This window comes from Hyla sarda, chromosome 6 (assembly GCF_029499605.1).
Source record: "Hyla sarda isolate aHylSar1 chromosome 6, aHylSar1.hap1, whole genome shotgun sequence".
NCBI classification, from domain to species: domain Eukaryota; kingdom Metazoa; phylum Chordata; class Amphibia; order Anura; family Hylidae; genus Hyla; species Hyla sarda.
In genome coordinates, this window is record NC_079194.1 from 167,569,682 (window position 1) to 167,596,308 (window position 26,627).

The window sequence follows — 26,627 nt, forward strand, 5'->3', positions numbered from 1 at the left end:
CTGAGCCACACTTTATCTCCAAGCTGTAAGGGCTGAGCCGAAGCAAGTTGATTATAATCTTTCTGCTGGCGTTCTAGAACTTCACCCATTTTCTTCTCAACAATGTCTTTGGCTTCCTCAATTCTTCGTTGATGCTCTGACACCCAGAGGAGAATTGTTGAAAGGTGCCTGTAGCCCGAAGGTTCGATCCTTTGGCAATTGGCCGTGTCGGACCATCATCAGGAAAAAAGGCGTGTACCCCGTGGAGCAGTGGACAGTGTTGTTGTAAATTTCTAGGAGTTCCGGCAACAACTGAGGCCACTCTTCGTGCTTTGAAACAGAGGCAGCTCTAAGCATTTGGATGAACACTTGATTGATCCTCTCGCAGAGCCCATTCCCTTGGGGATGGTAGGCCGTCGTCCGGAGCTTCTTGCAATCATGCAACTGGCAAAGTTCCTGGAACAACTGGGCTTCAAAGGCGGTTCCTCGATCCGTGAGGACCGATTTGGGACAACCCAGAGGTTGGATCCAATGTCGATAGAAGAGCTGAGCGCTAGTCTTGGCGGTAAGATCCTTGACAGGGACCACGACCACCCACTTGGAATAATGATCCACCATGGTTAGAGCATGACAATAGCCAGATCGAGTGGGGCCCAGCTTCACATGATCCAAGGCAACAATTTGATTCGGCCTTTCTGTACAGATGGGATGTAAAGGGGCTCTTGCGTCCCTTCGGGGGTTCTTTACCACGTTGCACACGGAGCACTCGGCACACCATTTCTCGATGTCTCCCCGCATCGCAATCCAGTAAAATCTCCTTCTGACGGTGATCTCTATCTTATGGACCCCGAAGTGTCTGGATTGATCATGATAGGCATTCAGGACCATGGCTGCATCTCTTCTGGGAACCACAATCTGATGTATGCGGTCTCCGGAAACTGGGTCTAGGGAATTTCGGTAGACCATCCCTTTCCTCTGCTGCCACAGCCGCTTTAACTCGAAGTCCCCGTGGGCCTTGTGCACCCAAGTGGGCACTTTCTTGTGGAGGCAATAGTCTAGGAGGTCCCAGATAACCCGGCTTTCATCCTGAAGTGTCTTCCAGGTGGATAGATCTTCAGGGACTTTGGGAGATTCACCCGCCTGGGCAGTTAGAGCACTCTGGCTCATGAACCTCCGGTAGAAGGGAGGCATTTCCACATCTTCCCACACATCCTCAGCTGGCGGTGCTTCTCCCGGGGCCATGCGAGAAAGTACATCCGCATTAACATTGGTTTTTCCGCTGCGATACTTAATGTTGAAATCATAGTTGGCCAACCGAGAGGCCCAAGGCTGTTCCAGCGCTCCCAACTTAGCAGTGTTCAAATGGGCCAAGGGGTTGTTATCAGTGTAGACTGTGAAAGGGGTAGCAGCCAGATAGTCCTTAAACTTCTCAGTAATGGCCCAGACCAGGGCCAGAAGCTCCAGCTTGAAGGAGCTATAGTTGGCATCATTCTTCTCAGCACCTCGGAGATGCCGGCTGGCATAGGCAATCACCCTCTCTTTGCCATCTTGCACTTGAGATAAGACTGCCCCCAGACCTTCAAAGCTAGCGTCTGTGTACAAACAGAACGGCCAGCTGTAATCAGGATACGCCAAAATGGGGGGTTCTGTGAGGAGGTATTTCAGTGCTCGAAAGGCATCTTCCTGTTCTTCAGCCCACTGTATGGGGAGCCTCCCATTATAATTATCCCGGGCAGTTCCTCTCAGTAATTCGGTTAAGGGTCCAGCAATTTGAGCAAAATGGGGGATGAAGCGCCGGTAATATCCAGCAAATCCCAGGAAACTTCGGACGTCTCGCACCGTCCTGGGTGTAGGCCACTCTTTCACAGCACTCCCCTTGTCTGGATCAGGCTGGACTCCTTGAGCACTGACAACATGTCCCAGATAGTGTACTTGCAGCTTTAGCAAGTGACATTTAGAAGGTTTAACCTTGAGTCCATGTTGGATAAGGACTTGGAAAACTTCTTTCAGATGATCCAGGTGTTCCTGATATGTCCGAGAATAGACGATGATGTCATCTAAATACAACAGGACACTCTGGAAGTTAAGATGCCCCAAGCATCGCTCCCTCAGGCGTTGGAAAGTAGCTGGTGCATTGCACAGTCCAAAGGGCATACTTTTGAACTCGAAGAGACCCATGAGGTCTTCTCTCAATCCGGTCTCTCAATGTGGTCTTCTCTCTATCCTCTTCTGCCATTGGCACCTGCCAGTAGCCGCTCGTCAGATCCAGTGTGGAAAAGTAGGCGGCCGACCCCAATGCAGTCAAAGATTCTTCGATGCGAGGGAGAGGATAGGCATCCTTATGAGTTATGCTGTTCAATTTCTGGTAATCCACGCAAAAGTGGATAGTCCCATCTTTTTTCTTCACCAGGACCAAAGGTGCAGCCCAAGGACTCTGGCTTTCTTGGATGACATCGGCCTCTTTCATCTCCACAAGCATTTTCTTTATGGTCTGATACATCCCAGGAGCCACAGGGCGATGTCTCCCTTTAATGGGTGGATTGTCCCCAGTGAGAATCTTATGTTGATCATTGTGGTCCTGCCGAAGTCTGTGGGAAACATGCTGAAAGCTTCCTGATATCTCTTAGCTACCTGGATGACTCCTTCCACCTGTTCCTTGGAGGTATCTTCGCCTCCTATTTGCAGTTGGCTCCACCAAGGTTCCGCAGGATTCTTGTCAAGTCCTCGTTGAGCCACTTGTGACTTCGAGACCACATCTCTGACATCCAAATGGTGCAGGGAAGCCACTGGGGTATACTTGGGTAGTTGGACCGCAACTTGAGAGAGGTTAATAAGTCTCACTGGAACCTTCCCATTATGTACTGTTACCAGGCTTCTAGCGGCTCGCACCAAGGGGCAATCTTCCAGTAGAAGGGGTTCCAAGAGCGCTTGGTAATCTTGATTTTTCACCCCGGGTCAGGCACGACACCAAATAGCTGTCTCCGTCTGTGGCTGTAGACTAACGGCTCGGATATCTTGAATCCTTACTCGACAGATTTCACCTTGATGATTCACGAACTTCTGTTCTGCTTGGAGGATTTTGAGGTGGTATTGGGCAGCTCGCCGGCCTGGGGGTGACAGGTGAGGGAGAGATGCACGTAGTGCACAGACAATATCATCAAAACAGTGCCTCATAATATTCATGCCTAAAATGAAATCAGCTGCCCCTTCGTCCCTAACATTGGTGACAATCACACCCTGCCTTTCAAGGACATGCTTTCCCACCTGCACCGTGGGCTCCCAGTAGCCATGCCTGGGTACTGTTATCCCGTTCCCTGCGATTACTCTAAACTCCGCTTCCTGAGGTTCACACAACCTTTCTGGGCCCCAATACCCTCCAAGGCGGGTCCCTGGAGCTGTCCCAGAAGCAGCTGTATCTGTTGTTGAGGGGGTGATGTATAAAATCCGAAGAGGCTGTAAAACTTTTCTTTAAAGTCTCTCAATGTAAAAGGGTCACCATTGTAGGTGGGAAGCACAGGATTCCCCAAGAAGCCAGGTGCAGCAACAGGGGCTCCCAACACATAGGGAGAGACTGGAGGTGGACTTGCTGGGTCCTGCTCCGCCGGTGATGGAGATCTTGCTGGAATCACAGGTAGAGTACGTCTTTGTGAAGTAGAAGGTGTTGGTGAAGGTGGCAACACCCTTCTGACTTGGGGTGGAGACCCCATTGGTGAAGCCACTGGAGCATCGCCCCCTTGCTGTTCAGATGGAGACTGTGGGGCTGCAGGTTCTGACATTTCTGTATTTGGTATGCTGGCCCTTTAAATAGATCTCGAATTCCCAGGTCTCCAGAAGATACACAGTTGTTCTCTGATCTGGAACTTGAGAGCGTAGATTTCAAATGTGAGGGCGGTGACTTCAAATTCAACAGCTTTTAATTGAAATTTGAGTGCCTTGATCGGCAGCTGAAGTGATTCTATATAGGACTTCAATTCAGCAATCTGGTGTCTCAAAGTCCCGTACTGTTCCGGCTCTTTGCAGCTTCCAACCCTTTGTCGCACTCTGCGCCTTTTCCTGCGCTGAACTTCCTCTCTTTGTTGGTCTCTGGCACTAGACTCCAACAAAATGGCCGCCACGGCACCGAGGGCTTTGGTGGGCGGGGTCTCCGGATCACGTGCGCAGGGAGGCCCCGCGCTAACTTCAGTACTTTCTTTCACAGCTTGTAGCTCCGCTGTGCTATTCTCCTCCCCCTTACTTTACATGCGCACTTCCTCCACACAGCACCGTGCGCAATCCCTTACTCCAGAGTATAAGTCACAGTACATGAATAAAGTTTGTTTTCTGGGGGGAGTACACTTTCACTAGTGGCGACTGTAGTAGGCACACACCTGAATCCTTTTCGTGCAACGCCAAAAAGGCTTTGTGGTAGCCCTTGGGGGGTGTATGGTAGTTGGGGTGTTGTTTCGGTAGATGAGGGGTTAAGGTTAACCCTATAGTTTGTGACGTAAGGCTGAGGGCTAGTATGCTGAGGTAAATCTCCGGCCTATCGCCGCCCTTCCCAGTAACGATAGGTGCATGCATAAAATGACTGAAGGTACTTGAACTTGAATAACTTTACTTAAATGCTTGCGGTACATCCAATGAACAGTAACAGTCTCAGGAATACAGTGCATCTCTATCTAGTGCAATGACTGACAGTTGTTGCGGACCTTGACTTCTCGTAAAAGTCTCTGAATTAGGGAATATTGCGAAGATCCGTCCGGATTTAGGGGATAGATAAGGTCCGGTGATCTTGCAGAATGTTTAGGGATTGACACACTCACAATTTAGCAGATATCAGCCATCGCCGCAAGGCTCAGGCCTAAACTCACTGATGACAGCAGCGCAGATCCTTCTCCATCAACAGCCCACAAAGAAAGAGAGTGAGCAATGGCCGCCGCTCCCTTATATGGGCAGGGGCAGGGCCGTTTTTACTGGTCCAATCAACTGTCACTCACCGTTACAAGGAGTGATGGGAGATAAACATCACAGGAACCTCCAAAGGTCCTCAAGCATAAAACCATAGAGTTCACCCGGTCACGTGACCCGCAGGTCCTGTTACGCTATGCATAGGTAATTAACCATTTATATACACTTGTACAATCCTATATATATATATATATACAAATCCTGAAGAATTATTAGATAACTAATACCTAGATGAGAGGTGACTAGGGGCGGGCTAGTTAAGAAGAACCCCGACGTCCTAGGGACTCTGGCTATGGGGACTTATATACAAAGGTACCGGATAGGATGCGGTACCGGGACACCACACAGTTCAAAAGGTTTTTGTTAAAATTTTCAAAAACATAATGTTTTGCATAAAGGAAACTTGTTCAAGAAAAGCATTGCAATGGCAATTACAGTAAATTCAGCAAGAACATAAAGTATACTGGAAGCAGTAGAATATAAAGAATGTACCTAAAATCTATTTTTTAAAATACCTTCTGTACTTCTATCTTCTATAAATTCTATGTTATAAATCAGTTGTATTTGCTTCATACCTGTATGGATTTTTAAGCTCCTCCGTAATATAATTGAGCTGATTCCTAGAGGGAGAAGAATTAATTTAGAGATGTCAATATGGTCTCTATCACATTGAAATTAATGGGAAGAAACTGTAAAGAAAACATTCGCCTCTTCTCTAAATATATATATATATATATATATATATATAAAGATATATACAGTGACCCCTCGACTTATGAGGGCCTCGACATATGATCATTTCAACATATGATGGCCTCTCAGAGCCCATCGTATGTTGAAGGCAGCCTCGACATATGATGCTGCTGTGTGTCGGGGCCATCGTACAAACAGCTATCTGACAGCGCTGACAACTTCAGCAACTGACAGATAGTTGTTTAATGTTCCCCGTTCTGCCTCCTGTTACTCACATGCTGTCCTGCTAACTCACGCAGGCTTCCACTGTGAGCTCCGTGTAAGCCCCACCCCCCACAGTGCCACCATAGCCAATAGCCTACAGCATCTTGCTGCAAGCATCTAATGAGCTGCTGGCTGCCCTCCCCTTCCTTTCCTATAGAGCTGTAGTTGGCAGGATCGTAATGGAGGACATTCTGTCCCCCCCTGAAGCTATTTAAAGAACTGTACAGTACTGTATGTGATGTCACACATCACATACAATACATATACACACAATACACCCCATACATCAATGTTTCCCTATCAGTGTGCCTCCAGCTGTTGCAAAACTATAACTCCCAGCATGCCCAGACAGTCAATGGCTGTACATGCATGCTGGGAGTTGTAGTTGTGCAACAGCTGGAGGCACCCTGGTTTGTTAAACACTCCCCATACACTCCACATACAATGGTCATCCCAGAACCAATTAGCAGTTTCCCATAGAGATATGTATTCAACATACAATGGTTCCGAGGCCCCAGAACCAATTACCATTTTTACATAGACTTATGTATTCGACATATGATGGTTTCAACATATGATGGTTCTCCTGGAACCAAGTAATATCATATGTTGAGGGACCACTGTATATATATATATATATATATATATATATATATATATATATATTTATATATATATAAAGACGCTGTAGCAGTTTGAAAGTCAGTTACTTCCTGTTTGTGAAGTATACCTAGGGACACGTCCAAAATATTTTATCAGCCGGAGTCTGAGTGTCTAGATTTGCTTCCATTCTTTCTCTGTGTCTATGTAAGTAAAACAGCCCCATAGACTTACAGTACATAATAAGACCATCTAGCTCACCTGACACAGAGCTGGGAGAGTAAACATGCACTTCTCCCAGCTCGTTCTACTGATCAGTTGTGGTCTATACACTCAGACCCAACCGATCAAAACTCTTGATGTGTCTCTACAACATATAAAAAAAATTATTTTACAGCTCATACAATAAATACTTTATAATACTATTGCTGTGTGACACACCTCACTGAATGGGACTAGTTCGAGGACCAAGGAATACCACCATCAGTGGTCAATAGAATCGGACCAATCACCGTAAGTAGATCACCAATAAGAATCCTAAAACTTAAGCTTTATTTCACTACTAAAAAATATACTCACTATGGGGGACATTTATCAATGTTTGCTTATGTATTCCTTTTTTTAGTTACTTTTTTCTTACAATTTTTTTTGCTTATGTGCGACGTATTTATCAACTGGTTTCAGCCTATTGATAAATTTCACATAAGCAATTTTTTTTTTTTGCTTTGGTAGTGGCTTTTTCTGCTCCATGTCTGAGCTGGAGTAAATTTAGTAGGTTTTTTCATGCAATGCGACTTTTGTCTTTCGCACTTGATAAACCTCTGACCACTGCAAGTCAAAAATCACTTTTTGCTTTGGTAAGCAAGATTTTTATTTTTTGCTTAGGACACTGCACAATCAAAAAGTCACAGAAAAAAGAGAGTAGTCGCACTTGCGACTTTTTTGTGACAATTTTAAGCAAAAAAAACCTACTAAATGCTTTGATAAATCTCCCCCTATATTACCAATGCCATCCAATTGACACTAACAAGGCAGATAAAAAAGGGGGGCAGGCAGAAGGTAAGTGCCCAACTATTCTACAACCTATCTTCTGTCCCTGCCTTTTGGGGGTACCCACCTACTTAATAGGGTGGCACCAACCATGAGGATGGTCCCTCTATTTAAAACATGAAGGATGAAACAAAAAAAGCGTGAAAATAGAAAAAAGTGATGAAACACAATACCCTGTCCTAGCAGAAATACTTAGATGCAAACATAAGATAGCTGTAAAGTCCCTTCACAAATCAGCTAGTTACACTTATAATTCCTTTGATTCTGATGTTTTTCCCCTGTATGATGGAAACAGGTTTATCTGGGAATCTTACTTTTGGAGTTTTGCATAAGGTGGTGTGTGCGGTATATGTAACCAAAGCAAACACCATTCACAAGTAAATTCATACCAATAATAGTCTATCAAAAATCACAACTGGCTACACAATGGTACATAATCTATATACATTCACCACATGAGCCCCTAAACAGAGAATGTCTTGTAATAGAGGCAACAAAGCAATCCAGAATATCATCCATACTATCACAGAGCAAGGGATAATAAGATATGCATGATCATTCATAACCTCAGTTCATTTACATAATATATAAATATAATACAAATATGCCTCCAATTCTGTTGGCCTCACTGCATAGTTATTCCAAAACTTACTTGATATTGCCAAGTAAAATGCATCTATAAAAGAGTCATAGAGGGTTATTTATTTAAACCTGTATAGAAGAAGAGTGGTGCAGTTGCCCATAGCGACCAATCAGATTCCTTCTTTCATTTTTAAAACCACCTCTGAAACATGAAAGAAGCAATCTGATTGGTTGCTATGGTCAACTGCACCACTCTTCTTCTACACGGGTTTTGATAAATATTCTCCATAGTTCCCAAATATGCAACAACACTGCTATTAACCCTTAAGGATTTCATTACCTATTTTTACCTTATGACCAGACCCCATTTTTTTTATCTGACATGTCTCTTTAAGTGGGAATAACTTTAGATTGCTTTTCCTGAGCAAAGCTATTCTGAGACACATGCAGCGTTTTTGTGAAAAACTCCAAAATATTGTGAAACATTGGCAAATTTCTTTCTTTCTTTTTTTTTTTAAAGTATACGTTTTTTTATAGCACTCACTGTATGGTTAAAGTTATGTTATACTCATTGTGTGGGTCAGTACAATATGGTGACATGATCATTTCATAGTGCAAGTCATTGTGGACTTGGCAATACCTATTATGTAATTTTTTTTTTTTTTTTTTTTTGGGGGCGGGGGATTTGTTTTATTTATTTATATATACATTTTTTACATTTTTATTGATAAATCTTACCTTTTATTTTCATACTTTTTACAGGTTAGACTATGCAGCAGTACATCTGTACTGCAGCACAGCATAACTGCCAGTATTAAGCTGACATGCAGCCTGTGCGATCCAGCCTATGGCTGTACATCTAAGGCTGCTGTACTTAGCAGACAGGAATCAGCTGGCCTTCTGCTGCCATGGCAACCATTGGGACTCCGTGAGCATATCGCAGGGTTGCTGCCTCATCCTTTCACTCCTATAGATGCAGTAGTCAGTAGTGATTACGGCATCTATGGGGTTAATGCTACAAAAACCGGCACAATCTCGGTCTCGGCAGTTGCAGAGGGATACGAGCTGTTATTGAAAGCCGGGTCTCACCACCTATCTCTTGTGCTGCCCGCGGCAGCACAGGAGATTACTTCGACGTATGCATACTTCTAGCTGCACAAAGATTTTAGCAGCTGGGATGTATGCAGATGTCCAATAGCGGGAAGGGGTTAATATTGCATGTTTTAAAAGGAAACCCCTTACAATCTCCTGAAGAGGATGCCAGCTATGAGGAGTGTGTGCTGCAGAGGGCACGTACTTAATAGGGTGGCCCCAACCATGAGAATGGGGAGAGAGAGAGAGGGAAAATAGAAAGAAAAAAAAAGCGGTGATGAAATACAATAACCTGTCCTAGCAGAAATACTCATCCTGCATAAACAACTCCCTGCATGCTCTGAGATCAGCAGGTTAGAGAGCACCAGTCTGGAAGACCTGTACACCTGATTAATATTGGGGAAAAGTTGACAGGTTACCTTTAAAACGATATAATTTATTGCAGGTTATGATGGTCGTGATTATGTAGGGCCTGAAGAGATGGTCGCTCTGTATACCATGTTGTTCACAATCAAAGATGGGAAGAGAAAACAAGCAGTGTATTGGGAGACATATTTATAAACTAGACATCTTCCTACCATCCATCATAGGCCCACAGACCATTGTAGAGAGCCAGGCCAATCCCTCCGGCTGTGATTTTGGAGCCTTCAAAACTGTTAGAGAAGTTCTGAGTATTTCCTGTGGAAGAGAAGATCTCACTGTATGCTTCACTCACATCAACCTTGTAACCCAAAGTTTACACAGCCCTCAATGTCAGGCCTTGTTCTTTTTAGGCCCCAGTCACATTCAAATTGGAAACACAACCCAAAAGTTAAAAAAAATGTTTGCTTGTAAGTATGAAAATTACAGTGATACCCAATTTATTTATTCTTGTTATATTTAACTACTTTAAAACAGTTAACTTAACCCCTTAAGGACCAGGCCCATTTTCACCTTAAGGACCAGAGCATTTTTTGACCACTGTCAATTTAAGCATTAATAACTTTGGGATGCTTTTACTTATGAATTTGATTCCGAAAATGTTTTTTCGTGACATATTCTACTTTAACATAGTGGTAAATTTTTGTCAATACTTGCATCATTTCTTGGTGAAAAATTCCCAAATTTCATGAAAAATTTACTCAGCTTGTATGGAAAATAGACATAACCAAACAAATTATACAGGGTGGGCCATTTATGTGGATACACCTTAATAAAATGGGAATGGTTGGTGATATTAACTTCCTGTTTGTGGCACATTAGTATATGTGACGGGGGAAACTTTTCAAGATGGGTGGTGACCATGGCGGCCATTTTGAAGTCAGTCATTTTGAATCCAACTTTAGTTTTTTCAATAGGAAGAGGGTCATGTGACACATCAAACTGATGTGCTTGGTTTTAACGCAACTTTATTCTTTCATGAGTTATTTACAAGTTTCTGAAAATGTATAAAATGTGCTCAATGTGCTGCCCATTGTGTTGGATTGTCAATGCAACCCTCTTCTCCCACTCTTCACACACTGATAGCAACACCACAGGAGAAATGCTAGCACAGGCTTCCAGTATCCGTAGTTTCAGGTGCTGCACATCTCGTATCTTCCCAGCATAGACAATTGCCTTCAGACTTCAAAATGTCCGCCATGGTCACCACCCATCTTGAAAAGTTTCCCCCCTCACATATACTAATGTGCCACAAACAGGAAGTTACGTTTCAATAAGTTTTTATTGAGATATTCTTTATAAACAGACAAACAATCAAAAACAATGGATTAAGAATGAGAGTGACAGTGTACAAACCCTGACAAATGCACAATGCAACATTTTATGTAATGCAGAAGCATTAGGGAGTTATACAGAGCATCACTAAATATGGAAGTACACATGTGGCACACAGGACCCTATTGCAGTGGGGTCGGCATGCAGATAGCATGGCAAATTAGCTTAGATCGAATAGGACCTAGGGGCACACTGTCAGAGAGATGTGAAAGCGGCAGGAGCCAACCTACAACCAGTTGACAGGGTCATAATAAACCAAAACCAAAATAGAATACAATACAGGCGGTAGACCTGATATTCAAACAGAAAAAAGCACATGAGCACTAAGCACACCGAGTGTCATTACATGTATACTCCCACAGTAGTCAATGTAGGTGTTCTATGATAAGTGTTAAGTGGTGGGCCTACGTGGCCCATTTAGCCTCCAGAGGACCCATATAGACTTGTGTTTCCCCAGTCTATCCCTCCCGGTCGCTCAAATCCCCTCCAAAGTATAAACATGATATATAAGAGAAACAAGTTCTGTGACGTAATGTACTATGCTCTGTTCCCAATATCTAGTGAGGACCAGTTTAGCCAGAACCAGTAATTTACACACTAGGGGCCGAGCTGAAGGAGGTAACAAATGCAGATCCATGAGTAATAAAGCCATTTGTGGCGAGAGAGCCACAGGGAGGCCCGTGAGTGACCTGAGTAAGGTTTCTACCGCAGCCCAATAGCCTGCTAAGCTGGGGCATTTCCATAATAGTTGGAGTAAAGTACCCTTTTGTGAACAACCCCTCCAACACAGATCAGAACACGAGGAATACATAGTACGCAACCTAATTGGTGTGTAATACCATCGGAGATGAGTTTTAATTACAGCTTCCACATGTGACACAGATTTTAGAGATGCATAAATATTTTTAATGGCCCTGGCCCATTGATCCAATGAGAATGTTCGTTTCAAGTCTAGTTCCCAAGCCTTCATATACCCAGTAAGCTCGAGCTCCATGTTACCAGCCAAGGCTTCATGTATAGGTTTAAGGCCTCTATGAGAACTGGAAAAATAGCGAAAAAAGATTGGACAGAGAGAGGAAGGGAGAGAGAGACGGGAGCTAAGAAAATGTTTAATCCGAAGATAGGTAAAGAGTTGTCTGGATGGTAGATGGAAGGTGGAGACCAGGTTTGGGAAGGAGAGAAGGGCGCCACCTACGTACAGTTGGGATATAGACAAAACACCACACTCCATTTACACAGAGATGCTTAAATCAGGTGTTCCAAGTTCCAACAAGGACAGCGGGGCATCCATTCTACATGAGGCAGATAGGGAAGTGCACAGGCTATGGCCATATTGCCAACTAGACAAACCTGCTATCGTAAAGGGCGAGGCCCCTACTGGGAGAGGCAAGTTCCATCCGTGAAGGAACAGCAGATTACGAGGGTCGCTTACAGAGCTAAGGTGGCATTCAATTTGAACCCCCGGGGTCTCAACAGCTCTATTCCAATAAGGGCGCAATAGGGATATTAAGGTAGCAGCATGGTACCTGCACATATCTGGTATTCCTAAGCCCCTCACAGTTTTGTGTTTTGTCACTACTGAATACACCACCCGTGGTCTGCGACCTGCCCACACATATGCTGACAACAGTTTTCGTAGTTTATCAAAGAAGGATATGGAAGGTTTGATAGGCAGTGTATGGAACAAATACAAAAGTTTTGGAAGAGTGGACATCTTAAAGGGAGCCACTCTGCCAAGCCAGGACACCTCTACCTTATTCATGGAAGTTAATTCATTCTCAACTTGAGTCAGGAAAGGGGCATAGTTTGATGCATATAAACAACTGAGAGACGGCGTCAGGGTAATTCCTAGGTATTTAATACCTGCTGTTTGCCAGTCCAGGGGGTACTGGGTTCGGAGAGATTCTAGCATGGGGCTCGGAATATTAAGAGGCAGCACCTGGGACTTGAGCTCATTCAACTTATAGTAGGATACATCACCAAAGTGTCGGAGAAGGGACAGCGCGGCAGGAAGGGAGACAAGAGGGTTGGATAAAGCTAGAATAATGTAATTGGCATACAACGATATGACATGGTCCACAGACCCAATACGCATTCCCGATATCATATCATATTCCCCAATCGCCTGCGCCAACGGCTCCAGAGAAATAATAAAAAGAAGGGGGGACAAAGGACATCCCTGTCGGGTGCCGTTGGACAGACGAAAGGGATCCGACATGGTACCATTTGCGTAAACCCTAGTGGAAGGGTGGGAATATAAAGCTCTAATAGCACTGAGGATCGGTCCCAGAAAACCCATCTTGCTCAGCACTGAGAAGGCGTAGTCCCAGTGAAGGCGGTCAAACGCCTTCTCGGCGTCCAAGGCTACTTACAATGCAGAGGTTTTCGATGAGGTCGCGGAGTGGATTAAATTAAGTATTCTATGTGAGTTGTCGGATGAGAGGCGCCCCCTCACAAAACCAGTCTGATCATTTCTAATCAGGGAGGGCAACACCTCCGCTAGTCTAGCAGCGATCAGTTTGGCGTAAATTTTGATATCACAGTTCAGGAGTGATATGGACCTGAAATTTTGCGGAACATCTGCTGCTTTTCCGGGCTTAGGCAGGGTAACCACCAGTGCCTCTTAGTTTTCAGCCAGGAATGCACCAGAGGTATATGCCTGTTGGAAAAAGGCAAGCATGGAAGGAGCAAGGACATCCACAAATTCACGGTAATACTCATTAGTCAGCCCATCAGGGCCGGGTGACTTACCAACCGGGAGGGATCTGATGATGCCCGTAAGTTCAGTAAGTGTTAATGGTTAATTAAGTAAGGAGAGTTGAGAGTCGGACAAGACAGGGAGGTGTACAGAGGAGAGAAAGGCATTGATAGAGGAGGAAGAGGGTTGAGGAGTAGAGGAGTCAGCTTTGAGATTATAGAGAGATTTGTAGAAACGCTTAAACCTATTAGCAATCTGTTTAGGGTTGGTCAATTTACCTTTCTTATCATCGCTCCACAGAAACGGGATAGATGATCTACAGTGTCTACGCACAGAACCATAAAAAAGAGCAAGGTAGGAAAACCTGCAGCATGTAGCAGATATGACCAGTTAGGGACAGGGCACAGTCTACTTGAGCCACAACAGCCACTCAGGTAGGGCCAGCACAGCCAGTCCAAAGGCTCTCAGGTCGCAATTCCTATCACCTGCCAATCCGGTGTAACTCGGGTAGGTGCTTTCTGGACAAAAGCAGGATCCTTCGGTGGCGGCAAGTTCCATTTCTGCAGCAGCCGCTTACCTTCATCCATATCCCGGATAACGTGGAGAGCATTGTCCTTTTGGATGAGGAGGCGGACAGGGAACCCCCATTTATAACGGTTATCATGATCTCTCAGCACTGAAGTGAGTGACGCAAGCAAGCGCCTCTGTTGCAAGGTCGCAGCCGACCAGTCGGTGAACAACAGGACATTACGGAATCTTTCAGGTAATGTTGGCATATTTCGAGCAGCCACCATTAATGCCTCTTTGATATGAAAGTAGTGGATTCTGGCCAAAACATCACGGGGTACATCAACTCCCAAATGCTTGGGCCTGGGGACCCTGTGGGCCCTATCGATAGTCATGTCTATGGCCGAGCAATCAGGGAGAAGCAGTTGGATAAGATCTTGTAAGTAACATCTCAGAGCAGAAGGGGCCACTGATTCCGGAATGCCCCGAAATTTTATGTTATTCCGGCGTGACCGGTCCTCAAGATCCGCCATTTTCACTCTGACGGAAGCCACCTCATCCTCTAACTTGTAATGGGTGTCCACAAGCTCATTATGTGAGGGTACGAGATACCCCATTTTGCTTTCAATATGGGAGACTCTAGATTGGACCTCAGCAAGGGTGAAGAAGATGCACAACATCTCGGTGAATAGATTGGCGCAAGGCCAATAGCATATTTTTGAGGGTCAGTTCTATGACCGGTGCATTGGAAGAGGGCCGATAAGCTAAGCAGTCAGCTGCATCGCCCAGCCTCATTCTCCGCAGCAAACGCCTCATCTCCTTGCAGTCTCTGCTTCTGCTTTGCCAGGCTCCTTGAGGACGGAGTCGCTGGAAAGGAGGGTGAACTATCCTCACCGGAGCGACGTCTGGAACCAGCCAAGGTTCGTGGGTCAACAGCCAGGTCAGGTAAGAGCGGTGATGGCAGCGCAGAGGCACTCCGCTGCCGGCCAGTAGTGGCAGAGACGAGCAGGTATCGTGGAGCGGGAGAAGCAGGCCCAGCCGGGGAGCACCCGCCAGCGCCGTCTTGGAAGCCTCCAGGGTCCGAGTGAGATATCCGTGAGTTTGCGGACTCGTTACCCGCTTTAGCTCTCCTGCAGGATCTAGTGGACATCACGGAACGGCAGAGGTATATATGTCTAAAGTGTCAAGAGAGCGGGCTAAAAGTCGCTGTAGTTGCTTGCTGTGCACGGAGCTCCTAGATCAAGCGGCCATCTCTGGAAAGCACCAAGCCACGCCCCCCCCACAAACAGTAAGTTAATATCACCAACCATTCCCATTTTATTAAGGTGTATCCATGTAAATGGCCCACCCTGTATATTGATTCACATATACAATATGTCTATCATAAAGTTGACATGTTTTTACTTTTGGAAGACATCAGAGGGCTTCAAAGTTCAGTAGCAATTTTCCAAATTTTCACAAATTTTCAAAATCTAGTTTTTGAATTTTTACAAGGGGTAAAAGGAGAAAAAGCCCCCCAAAATGAGTAACCCAATTTCTCTCGAGTAAGGAAATACCTCATATGTGAAATGTAAAGTGCTCTGTGGGTGCCCAAGAAGGTTCAGAAGCGAAGGAGCGACAATGGTATTTTGGAGAGTGAATATTGTTGAAATGGTTTTTGGGGGTATGTCACATTTAGAAAGCCCATATGGTGCCATAACAGCAGAAAAAAAAACACTCATGGCATACTATTTTGGAAACTACACCCCTCAAGGCACGTAATAAGGGGTACAGTGAGCCTTAACACCCCACAGGTGTTTGACGACTTTTCGTTTCATTCAGATGTGTAAAGCAAATACATTTTTTCACTAAAATACATTCCCCCCCCAAATTAACCATTTTTACAAGAGGTAATAGAAGAAAATGCCCCCCCCCTGTCTGCTCCCCTCCTTTCCCTCCAACCTGTTTTGACTGTATAGCACTTCGTATTCACGAATAAACCCCATTTTGTGTCTTGTGGTGAGTGCAATGTTATTTTTTCTATTACCTTTATACTACATATAGCTTTTCCCCTCGTTAGCACCTCCACTCTTGCCAATACACCTGATCCCCCGCAGCGCAGGCTTCGGACATTGTTCTAATTATCTTGAAGGCTTTCTGGTGCCGGTTGGCTTGTTTCTATACAGATGTGCCCCCCAAAATTTGTAATCCCATTTCTTCTGAGTATGGAAATACCCCATGTGTGGACGTAAAGTGCTCTGCGGGTGCACTACAATGCTCAGAAGAAAAGGAGCCACATTTGGCTTTTTGAAAGCAAATTTTGCTGAAATAGTTTTGGGGGGCATGTCACATTTAGGAAGCCCCTATGGTGCCAGAAAAAAAGGCCCCACATGGCATACTATTTGGGAAACAACACCCCTCAAGGAAAGTAACAAGGGGTACAGTGAGCCTTTACACCCTACAGGTGTTTGACAAATTGTTCTTTGGAACAGTGGGCTGTGAAAATGAAAAATTAAATTTTTCACTTTCATGGACCACTGTTCAAAAAATCTGTCAGACACCAGTGGGGTGTAAATGCTCACTGCACCCCTTATTACATTCTGTGAGGGGTGTAGTTTCCAAAATGGGGTCATATGTGTGTGTGTGGGGGGGGGGGGGTCCACTGTTCTGGCACCATGGGGTTCTTTATAAACACACATGGCCTTCAATTCCAGACACATTCTCTCTCCAAAAGCCCAATGGTGCTCCTTCTCTTCTGAGCATTGTAGTGCGCCCGCAGAGCACTTTACGTCCACACATGGGGTATTTATATACTCAGATACCTATTACTGCTTGTGAAAAAAAAATTGGGATAACACCAGCATTTTAATGAAAAAATTTAAATTTTTCATTTTCACGTACAATTTTAACGAAAATTCTTCAAACACCTGTCGGGTGTTAAGGCTCACTATACCCCTTGTTATGTTTCATGAGGGGTGTAGTTTCCAAAATGGGGTCACATGTGGGTGTTTTTTTTGCGTTTATGTCACAACCGCTGTAATGATCAGCCACCCTTGTGCAAATCGCCTCAAATGTACATGGTGCTCTCACTCCTGAGCCTTGTTGTGCGCCCGCAGAGCATTTTACGTCCACATATGGGGTATTTCCGTACTCAAGAGAAATTGCATTTAATTACATATTTTTGTAAAATTACAAATTTTGGGGACCTTTTTTTCCTTTTACCTCTTGTGAAAATGAAATGTATGGGGCAACACCAGCACGTTAGTGTAAAAAATTAAATTTTACCCTTTCATAAGGGGTGAAAGGAGAAAAAGCCCACCAAAATGTGTTAGGCAATTTCTCACGAGTATGGAAATACCCCATATGTGACCCTAAACTGTTGCCTTATATGACAGGGCTCCGAAGTAAGAGAGCGTCATGTACATTTGAGGCCTTAATTAGGGATTTACATAGGGACGGACACGGATGAGAGAATTACACTTGCATCCAATTCAAAAATCATGTTTCCCAAACAGGGTGCCTCCAACTGTTGCAAAACTGCCAACATGCCTGGACAGTCAATGGCTGTCTGGCAATACTAGGAGTTGTTGTTTTGCATAAATGGTGTTTTACTTTTTATTTTGTATAGGTGTAGTGTAGTGTTTTTAGGGTACATTCACATGGGTGAGGGTTTACAGCGTGTTTCTCGCTAGGAGTTTGAGCAGCAGCAGAAAACTGTAAACCCCTGGGGGGGGGGGGGGGGATAGGTGGCAAACATCCAGCTGCTGCAAAACTGCAACTCCCAGCATGGCCTTTGTCTGTCCGTGCATGCTGGGGGTTGTAGTTATGCAACAGCTGGAGGCACACTGGTTGCAAAGCACTGATAGTTTGTTACTTAACTCAGTGTTTTGCAACCAGTGTGTCTCCAGCTGTTGCAAAACTACAACTCCGAGAATGCACGGTCTTACAGCCGAAGGGCATGCTGGGACTTGTAGTTATGCAACAGTTGGAGGCACATTACTGCAACTCCCAGCATTCCCTTTGGTAGTTTGTGCATGCTGGGGGTTGTAGTTATGCAGTTGCTGGAGGCACACTTTTTCATAGAAAAAATGTGACGCCAGCTCCATGGGAGGTGTAGTAGTGACTTCTGTTGCTGCATAACAACAACTCCCAGCATGCTCTTTTGTGCATGCTGGGAGTTGTTGCTAAGCAACAGCAGGAGGCCAGCCTTACCTCCTGCTGCTGTTCTGCCGGATCCTGCCTGCCACCACCACTGCTGTTTCCTGAGTCCTGAATCAGGATAATCGTGAAGTGGCACCAGTGCCACCTCACTCCTGCTGCTATAGGGTGATACGATCCATGTCGGACGGCAACTATCACCCTCTTTTTCTGGGTCACTGGGGACCTGATTGACCTGTAATCGCTGATCTGAATTGATCCCCCAAGGGTTTGCACAGGGTGCCTGCTGAAATAATTCCATCCCAGTCCGGTCCCTGCCTGGCGAGCGACAAGGACCAGAATTCCCACAGGCGTACAAGTACGCCCTTAGTCCTTAAAGGGGTACTCCACTGGAAAACTTAAAAAAAATAAAATCTTAATCCTTCCAGTATCAGCTGCTGTATGCTGCAGAGGAAGTTATTTTCTTTTTGAATCTCCCTTCTGTCTCACCACAGTGTCCTCTGCTGACACCTCTGTTCATGTCAGGAACTGTCTGGAGCAGGAGAGTTTTGCTATGGGGATTTGCTCCTATTCTGGACAGTTCCTGACATGGACAGGTGTAAGCAGAGAGCACTGTGGTCAGACAGAAAGGAAATTCAAAATGAAAAGAACTTCCTCTGCAGCATACAGCATCTGATAAGTACTGGTAGGATTCATACGGCCTCCTCCACATCTCCTGATGTACTGGCCTGTCTCCTGGGGGCGCCTCCATGCTCTGGACACTACACTGACAGATACAGCAAACCTTCTTGCCACAGCTCACATTGATGTGCCATCCTGGATGAGCTGCACTACCTGAGCCCCTTGTGTGGGTTGTAGACTCCGCCTCATGCTACCACTAGAGTAAAAACACCACCAACATTCAAAAGTGACCATAACATCAGCCAGGAAGCATAGGAACTGATAAGTGGTCTGTGGTCACCACCTGCAGAACCATTCCTTTATTGGGGTGTCTTGCTAATTGCCTATACTTTCGACCTGTTGTCTGTTCCATTTGCTCAACAGCATGTGAAATTGATTATCAATCAGGGTTGCTACCTTAGTGGACAGTGTGATTTCACAGAAGTGTCATTGACTTGGAGTTACATTGTGTTGTTTAAATGTTCCCTTTATTTTTTTGAGCAGTGTATATATCACCACTATGTGGTGCTCGCTGTATTTAAAAAAAAATTAATAATAGTGGTGTAAATCTGTATACAGCACTGCAAACTCCTAGTGGTGGCCTCTGACAATTTTCAAGTCATATATTAATTAGCTTTTTTATATGGTTTAATGCAATAATTGTAAATTAATCTGGAAAATATGTATCATGAGAAGGCTGTGTGTGTGTGTATATATATATGTATATGTATATGGAAAGTTGGTTTGTTATAAGTCATATGCCTGGTGAAAGCTTCTTTCACTGTTCGCCAAATACATTGTCATTTTTGTAATAAATGTGGGTGAAGGAGAAGAGTGAAGCCGGGAAGTGGTGTCCACGCTGCTAGCAAGTAGGTAGGATCAGCAAAGATGGGGAACCATAGGTATTTTAAATTATCCTTTATTTTGTTCACACAATGCGTTTCCGGCCATAAACACTTTCATCAGGCGTGATGAAAGGGTTTACGGCCAGAAACGCGTTGTGTGAACAAAATAAAGGATAATTTCCAGGCTTCCCACTTCCCGGCTTCACTCTTCTACTTCACCCATGTTCAATACCGATGCCTTCGGTGTGGGAAGCCGCAGCAGTTCATATCTCCTTGAAACGCCCTTGTAAGTGTTGTGCCTGGAATCTTAAAAACCTCTCCAGGTGGGCACGTTTTCTTTATCCACGTACCTCTGCCTTTGTTGGTGATCCCGCAAAAGGAAGCGCTTGTTGTCTATTTATTTTTGTAATAAAGATTGTCTATAGTTACAGTTCATCGGCGCTGGTGCTAAATTAAGAAAGTGGACGCTAAGCTATATTTGAGTATGACAGCTCTCCTGGTTATCCAGATGCTCTTACATAGCCATATCTTGGTTTATCTACTCCGATAACTCCACTGATAAGACAGGGAAAGCTGCAACTACCCCTCTATAGAAAAAAGCAGACCTATTAATTCTCAGACATACCTTGTATCAACAGGACAATGCCGCTGACAATGATGATGACGATAATGATCATTTTGGCTACAGTGAGAAAGTTCTGTAAATAACTTGCCAGCTTCACACTCAGAGAGTTCACCACTGTGATCATCACTGCCGAATTGAAGGAAACAAATATTAATGGTCCCAAGTATAACCAATAGTCACACCCAAAATTAGTTGGCAGCAGCAAATGATGTTATTTATTATATGGGGCCAGAGGCTCCCTATCCTAGTCATTTAGTAAGCATTCTAGTTATAAACGGTCATGGGAGCCACATTCTAAGAATATTCTAAACCATACTCACTGATGGCGCCAGCAGCTAGGCATTTGATGACCACTTGCGGGGGTTCACAGTCAGGATAAAATGGCGCTGAAACATACTCTGCAAAGCTCAGACATATGATAGCAAATGATGAAGGTTTCATCACAATGACACTGGACCAGGAGAAGAGAAAAGCTGGGATTGGTCCAAAGGCCTCCATGAGGTATGGGTATTCACCTCCAGACTTTGTTATCATTGTGCCAAGTTCGGCAAAGCATAGGGCACCTGCAAATTCAGAAGATGGATATGTCATGCGTGTTACTTTACTCCAAACAATATTCACTGATGTACCTATTAGTGTCTTGGAAATCTGAGTACGAATTAATAAGGCCATAATAACACAGATTGGAACTCCCTGATTATTGTAGCATAGGCAGTATTTAAAGGGAATGTATCATCAGAAAACTACCTATTTTTTTTAATCAAATTTTAATTTTAAACATATTTTTCAAACATTTTGGTTATTAGGTTTTCAAATAATTTACCATTTTACAAAAAAAAAGAATCTTGCCATAAAAAGAGAAATCCTAAAATCTTGTAGTTTTCATTCTGACAACTAATAAGCTGAGACTTCTTGTTCCGTAAAGATCACTTTTCAGCAGTGTCCTCTTTCTCATTACTGATAGGAGTACAATTAAATGTTATACCAAAATGACTTCTGCTCAGGTCAAAGAGCATGACTAGACAACTCTCCCATAAAACCTCCAGTCTATTGTGCTTATGTCCATAGGGCCTAAAACCAGTTTAAGATTACTGGCCATGAATAAGGAACTACAAAAAAAATTACTATTAGAGAATAGAAACAAATTAGAAAAAAGAAACATGTTTCAGAATATACATATATTTAATGCTTTTATTACCCATCATTCCAATCGCTCCACACGCTGTCCAGATGATAAGACATGGTCCCACAGCTCCTGTATTTCTGAGAACAGATTTTGGGGAAATAAAGATCCCAGACCCAATAATTGTTCCGACGATGAGGCTTATCCCGCTTAGCAGTCCCACCTATGGAAAGCAAATGTACAGGTCAATAGTTATAAAGCATCCCATGATGCTGATACTAGAAACTTGAGCTAGTATTTCATAACAAAAATTGTAAAATTTTAATGTATGAGGATGCCATGTGATCACACAAGTAAATAAAATAGTAGTAATTATTATTATTATTAGTAGTAGCATTATTATTTAAGAGTTATTAATTCGCACTGAAGACCATTTATCACTGGTTTTGTGTGCTTTAAGCCCTTAAGGACCAAGCCCATTTTGGCCTTAAAGGGGTATTCCGACCATCAGATGTCTGCCACTATGACCCCCCCGCGATCTCCGTGCAGCAGCCACATTCTATGCCGGGCTGCTGCTCCAGTCTTGGTAACCTCTGCCGCTGGGACCCCCCACGATAAGACATAGGGGATAAGATGTCTATGTCGGGAATACCCCTTTAAGGACCAGGCCAATTTTATTTTTTTGTTTTTCGTTTTTTCTTCCTCGCCTTCTATGAGGGCTTGTTTTTTGCATGAACAATTGTACTTTGTAATGACACCTCTCATTCTACCATAAAATGTAAGGCAAACCCCAAAAATTATTTATTTGCATCAGGAAATTTTAATGAAAATCACAATTTAGCTAATTTTGGAGGGTTTCATTTTTACGCTGTACACCTTACGGTAAAAATGACATGTTTTCTTTATTCTGTGGGTCAATTTGATTAAAATTATAACCTTCTGTATCTACTTTTCTATTATTGAACTACTTTTAAAGAATCTCAAACTTTTTTTTTACAAAATCAGTATGTTTAAAATTGCACTATTCTGATCACCTATAACTTTCTAATTTTTTCGTATACGGGGCTGTATGAGACCAAATTTTTGCGCCATGACCTGTAGTCTTTTTTAGTACCACTTTTGTGCATATGTGACTATTTGATCGCTTTTTATAAAAAAAAATTGTGTCACCAAAAAGCAGCAATTTTTTACTTTTTTATTTATTAATTTTTTTTTACGTTTATGCCGTTCACTGTATGGGATTCATTAACATTATATTTTGATATATTGGACATTTACGCACACAGTGATACCAAATATGTTTAATACTTATAATTTTTTATGTTTTTTTGAGTAAAATGGGGAAAAGGGGTAATTAAAATTTTTATTGGGGGAGGGGATCTTTTACTTTTTTTTTTTAAACTCATTATGTCCCCATAGGGGACTATCTATAGCAATCATTAGATTGCTAATACTGTTTAGTGCTATGCATAGGCTTAGCGCTGAACAGTATTATCTGCGCTCTTCTGCTTTGGTCTGCTGGAAGGCAGATCAGAGCAGAAGACCCCAGGAGAGCGGCAGAGGCAGGTGAGGGGACCTCTGTCCACCATCTTGGCTGATCTGATCCCTGAGGCCGTGCCGCGGGTGATGTGTTCAGCTATTACAATCGCCGCACTGCCACAGATGCAGTGATTTGTATTGATCACAGCATCTGAGGGGTTAATGGCAGACATAAGAGCGATCACTGATGTCCACCATTACCGGCGGGTCCCTGGCTACTTGACCTGGTGCTCAGGTCATGTACAGGACCTAAATGTACGTCCTGGTGCACAAAGTACCAGCGTATCAGGACGTACATTTACGCCATAAAAAAAAATTATTTCCTTTTTATAGAAATCATAGCTTATAAAATCATGGCTTTGTCCAAGCTGAAGCACAGGAATGGACAAAGTCCAGTAAGTGAGGACGGGCTAGCACTCTGTGCTCTCTCCTGTCTGATAGTACTCATCTGTGCTCTCTCCTGTCTGATAGCAATCCTCTGGGGTCTCTTCTGTCTGATAGCACTCCTCTGTGCTCTCTTCTGTCTGATAGCACTCCTCTGTGCTCTCTCCTGTCTGATAGTACTCCTCTGGGCTCTCTTCTGTCTGATAGGACTCCTCTGTGCTCACTCCTGTCTGATAGTATTCCTCTGTGCTCAACTCCCATCATCCACGTGTGAATAAGCATAGCAACCCAAGTTAGGTGTACGACAATAGCGTATGTGACCTCAAGCAAATAAAGGGGACAATGGTTCCAGTCTTAAACAAATACATAAAGAGAAAACAAAACCGAAGAAGACAGAAAAAGAGGAGAAAGAGGGAAAGCCGAAGGAAAACAGGAGATAGAAGAGGAAAGAATGACGGGGGAGGGGGAGGATAGTATAGGGGAAGGCGTGGCTTGGAGGTTGAGATGAGCGGTTTGCACGCTGTAAGCGCTCCCGCTCAGAACCTGCTTTTTACTTATCCTGAGCCGAATCCTCGAGTCCCTGATGCCATTAACCCATTCTAGGTTCCAAAATATGTTTCCTTAAAGCGATCCCACCAAAGGGGAAGGACCGTACAGCGATCAACAAGTTGCAAGATTATGCCCGCTCAGACAAACCAGATGGTGCCAGGCAGACTGTGGCCCATTCCTCTACCTCATTTGCTGCTGCTGCTGCGCAGGAGGCTTCCTCGCTGGAAGGACTGCAGGACTCACCTGAACCGACCCTGAAGGAGGTGAGCGATACCCTGCTTCAGGCTATTCATGCCTGCAAAACCTCCCTAACTGGGAAAATGGAGGAGGCGAAGATAGATGTGGGCCTCTTGAGACAAGATCTCCAGAACCTTAAAGAAACAGAGATGCAGATCTCCAACATCGAGGACACTATTGCCCCCTCCCTGCCTCCCTCGCCACTGTACATGAACAGCTTGCACTGGCCAGGCCATAGAATGATGATTTGGAGAATAGACTGCGCCGCCGGAATAACATTGGGGTGATTGGCTTACTCGAGCGCGCAGTGGACTGGAACCTGGGGGCTTTCGTGGAGGGGTAGATTAAGGACTGGTTCCCTGAGGTATCATTATCCTCTGCATTCGCGGTCGAACGTGCACATCGTGTACCATCCAGACCACCGATACCAGGGACGCGTCCGCTTCAAGCCAGGCTCCTGAACTGCAATGACCGCGACTTGATACTCTGCTCTGTGCAGAGATTACCGGAGATTACCTTCAATGCTAGTAGGGTCTTCATATTCCTGGACTTCTCCTCTGACTTACAATGCCGCAGAGCTACTTTCACATCTATCAAAGGCCGGCTGAGAGAGAAGCGGGTACCTTACTCCATGGCATATCCCGCCCGCTTGCGGGTGGTAGACAGAGACAGAGCTATTTTCTTTACTACGCCTCAAGAGGCGGACGACTGGCTCAAAAGAAGACGGAGAGCCCAGTGATGTGCCTGCTACTCTCTACTGCAAAACCATGAAGCCTACACTATGAGACCTCTATGGAAGCCTTACCGTGGATACCATTCTTTGGATGTGCTCCTGCGCGATTCCTTTGCTGATCAGGTTTGAAACCACTAGACACAGTTGGGACTCTGTTGCCTCTTCGGAATGTTTGAACTTGTACTGGTCAGGTATCGAGTTTGCCCCCCCCCCCCCCCCTGGCTGCCCACCCCCAACCATTGGCCTACTTCACTTTACACCTGGACCCTCTCCCCTTTCTGGATGGGTGGGCTCACCTTATCACCCCCCCTGACCTCCTGTGGACCTCGGATGGGCCGTAGCAGCATGTCCAGTTTTTCTCCATCTCTCCCCCTTTCTTATACCCGGGAATCCCCCTCCCTTCATGCCCCCCCCCCCTCTCAACTGACAGTCCCCTCTCTCTTGTTCAACCTCCCCTGTTCCCTATCCCCTAAGCTGCCCTCATTACTCACCTCCCTGAGATGGGGTACTCATCTTGATGCTGTGCAGATTTTGGGTGCACTTGGACTTATGGACTTCCTACTGCCTTATTGCTGTGTGGGGAGGAGAGGCTACTACCATAACAAGTGCATATGGGTACTGCCCCTTTGGTTATATACTCCCTGAGCTGGGGGTTCTTAGATTGCTATGATTCCCTTTTTGTCCCACTATCAATCCCTGGATTTCCCTCCCCCCTACACCTTATTGTTCCTTTTCTCCTCTCTCCCCTCCTGTGTCTCCTCTGCTTCTCTCTCTTCTTTCTCCCCCCCCCCTTTCTCCTTTCTCTTCTTCCCCTTTTTCTCCCCTACCTCCTTTGTTTTCTCCTTCCCTTCTCGATAATTGTCTTTCCCTCCCTTAGTGCTTCTCCTTTCCTCTTCCCCTTGCCAGTACTCTTTTATCTCTGTATGGGTCCTCCTCCTCCCATCTGTGCTTTATGTGGGGCTTTAATGATACTGATCAGGGACTTCTTAATCTCTATGTACTAGCAGGTTCTCCCCACTAGATGGAGCTGTTGCTCTACTGATGCTTCCTTTGCATGACTACTGTTACTCTAGTTACTTTGAGTAACAACTCTAGTTGTTCTTTGTCCCACATATAGGCGGGTGTACTGTTTTATGGTTTGTAGTTTCCAGCATCCCTTGACCTCTAATTTACCTTACTCATGGTTCTATGCACCTTTACATTTGCTATTTTTATAACTTTTTGGACAGGCACTGACGTTTTTCCTCACTTTTAGTTTTGTTCCATGGCAGATCTCAGACTGGTGTCCTGGAATATCCGAGGTGCTCGCACCCCCCGGAAAAGGACTTTGATTTTTGCTCACATTAGAAGGTACCACCCACATATTGTCAACCTACAGAAACACATCTCACTATGGATAGGGCCAATCAACTATCGCTGCCCTGGGTTTAGTGGTCGTTACATTTTTACCATACCTCTTATTCTAGGGGTGTCACGGTCCTTGTTAGTCGTATGGTGAGGTGGGAACCGGTTACTATCCGCAAGGATCCCTTAGGCCGTTATATATTCATACATGCCTTCTTGAACAATGTCCAGTTTGTATTTTTATCTATTTATAACCACCCTCTGGCCTCTATGGAAATATTGCA

General features: G+C 44.5%; 1 protein-coding gene across 3 annotated transcripts in view; it reads right to left on the bottom strand.

Moving 5' to 3' along the window:
• Positions 1–26,627, bottom strand: part of SLC7A9 (solute carrier family 7 member 9) — a 124,948-nt gene that overhangs the window by 20,074 nt on the left and 78,247 nt on the right. For 2 of the 3 annotated variants that reach the window (XM_056525747.1, XM_056525748.1), the window contains 5 exons: positions 21,633–21,780; positions 20,755–20,997; positions 20,435–20,560; positions 9,786–9,885; positions 5,502–5,546 (listed from right to left, as the gene is read on the bottom strand). In XM_056525747.1, coding sequence (XP_056381722.1) covers positions 5,502–5,546; positions 9,786–9,885; positions 20,435–20,560; positions 20,755–20,997; positions 21,633–21,639 — 521 coding nt within the window. In that variant the 5' untranslated portion in view covers positions 21,640–21,780. Of the gene's footprint in view, positions 1–5,501; positions 5,547–9,785; positions 9,886–20,434; positions 20,561–20,754; positions 20,998–21,632; positions 21,781–25,071; positions 25,178–26,627 lie in introns of those variants that run through there. The other variant, XM_056525746.1, reaches the window with a different exon arrangement.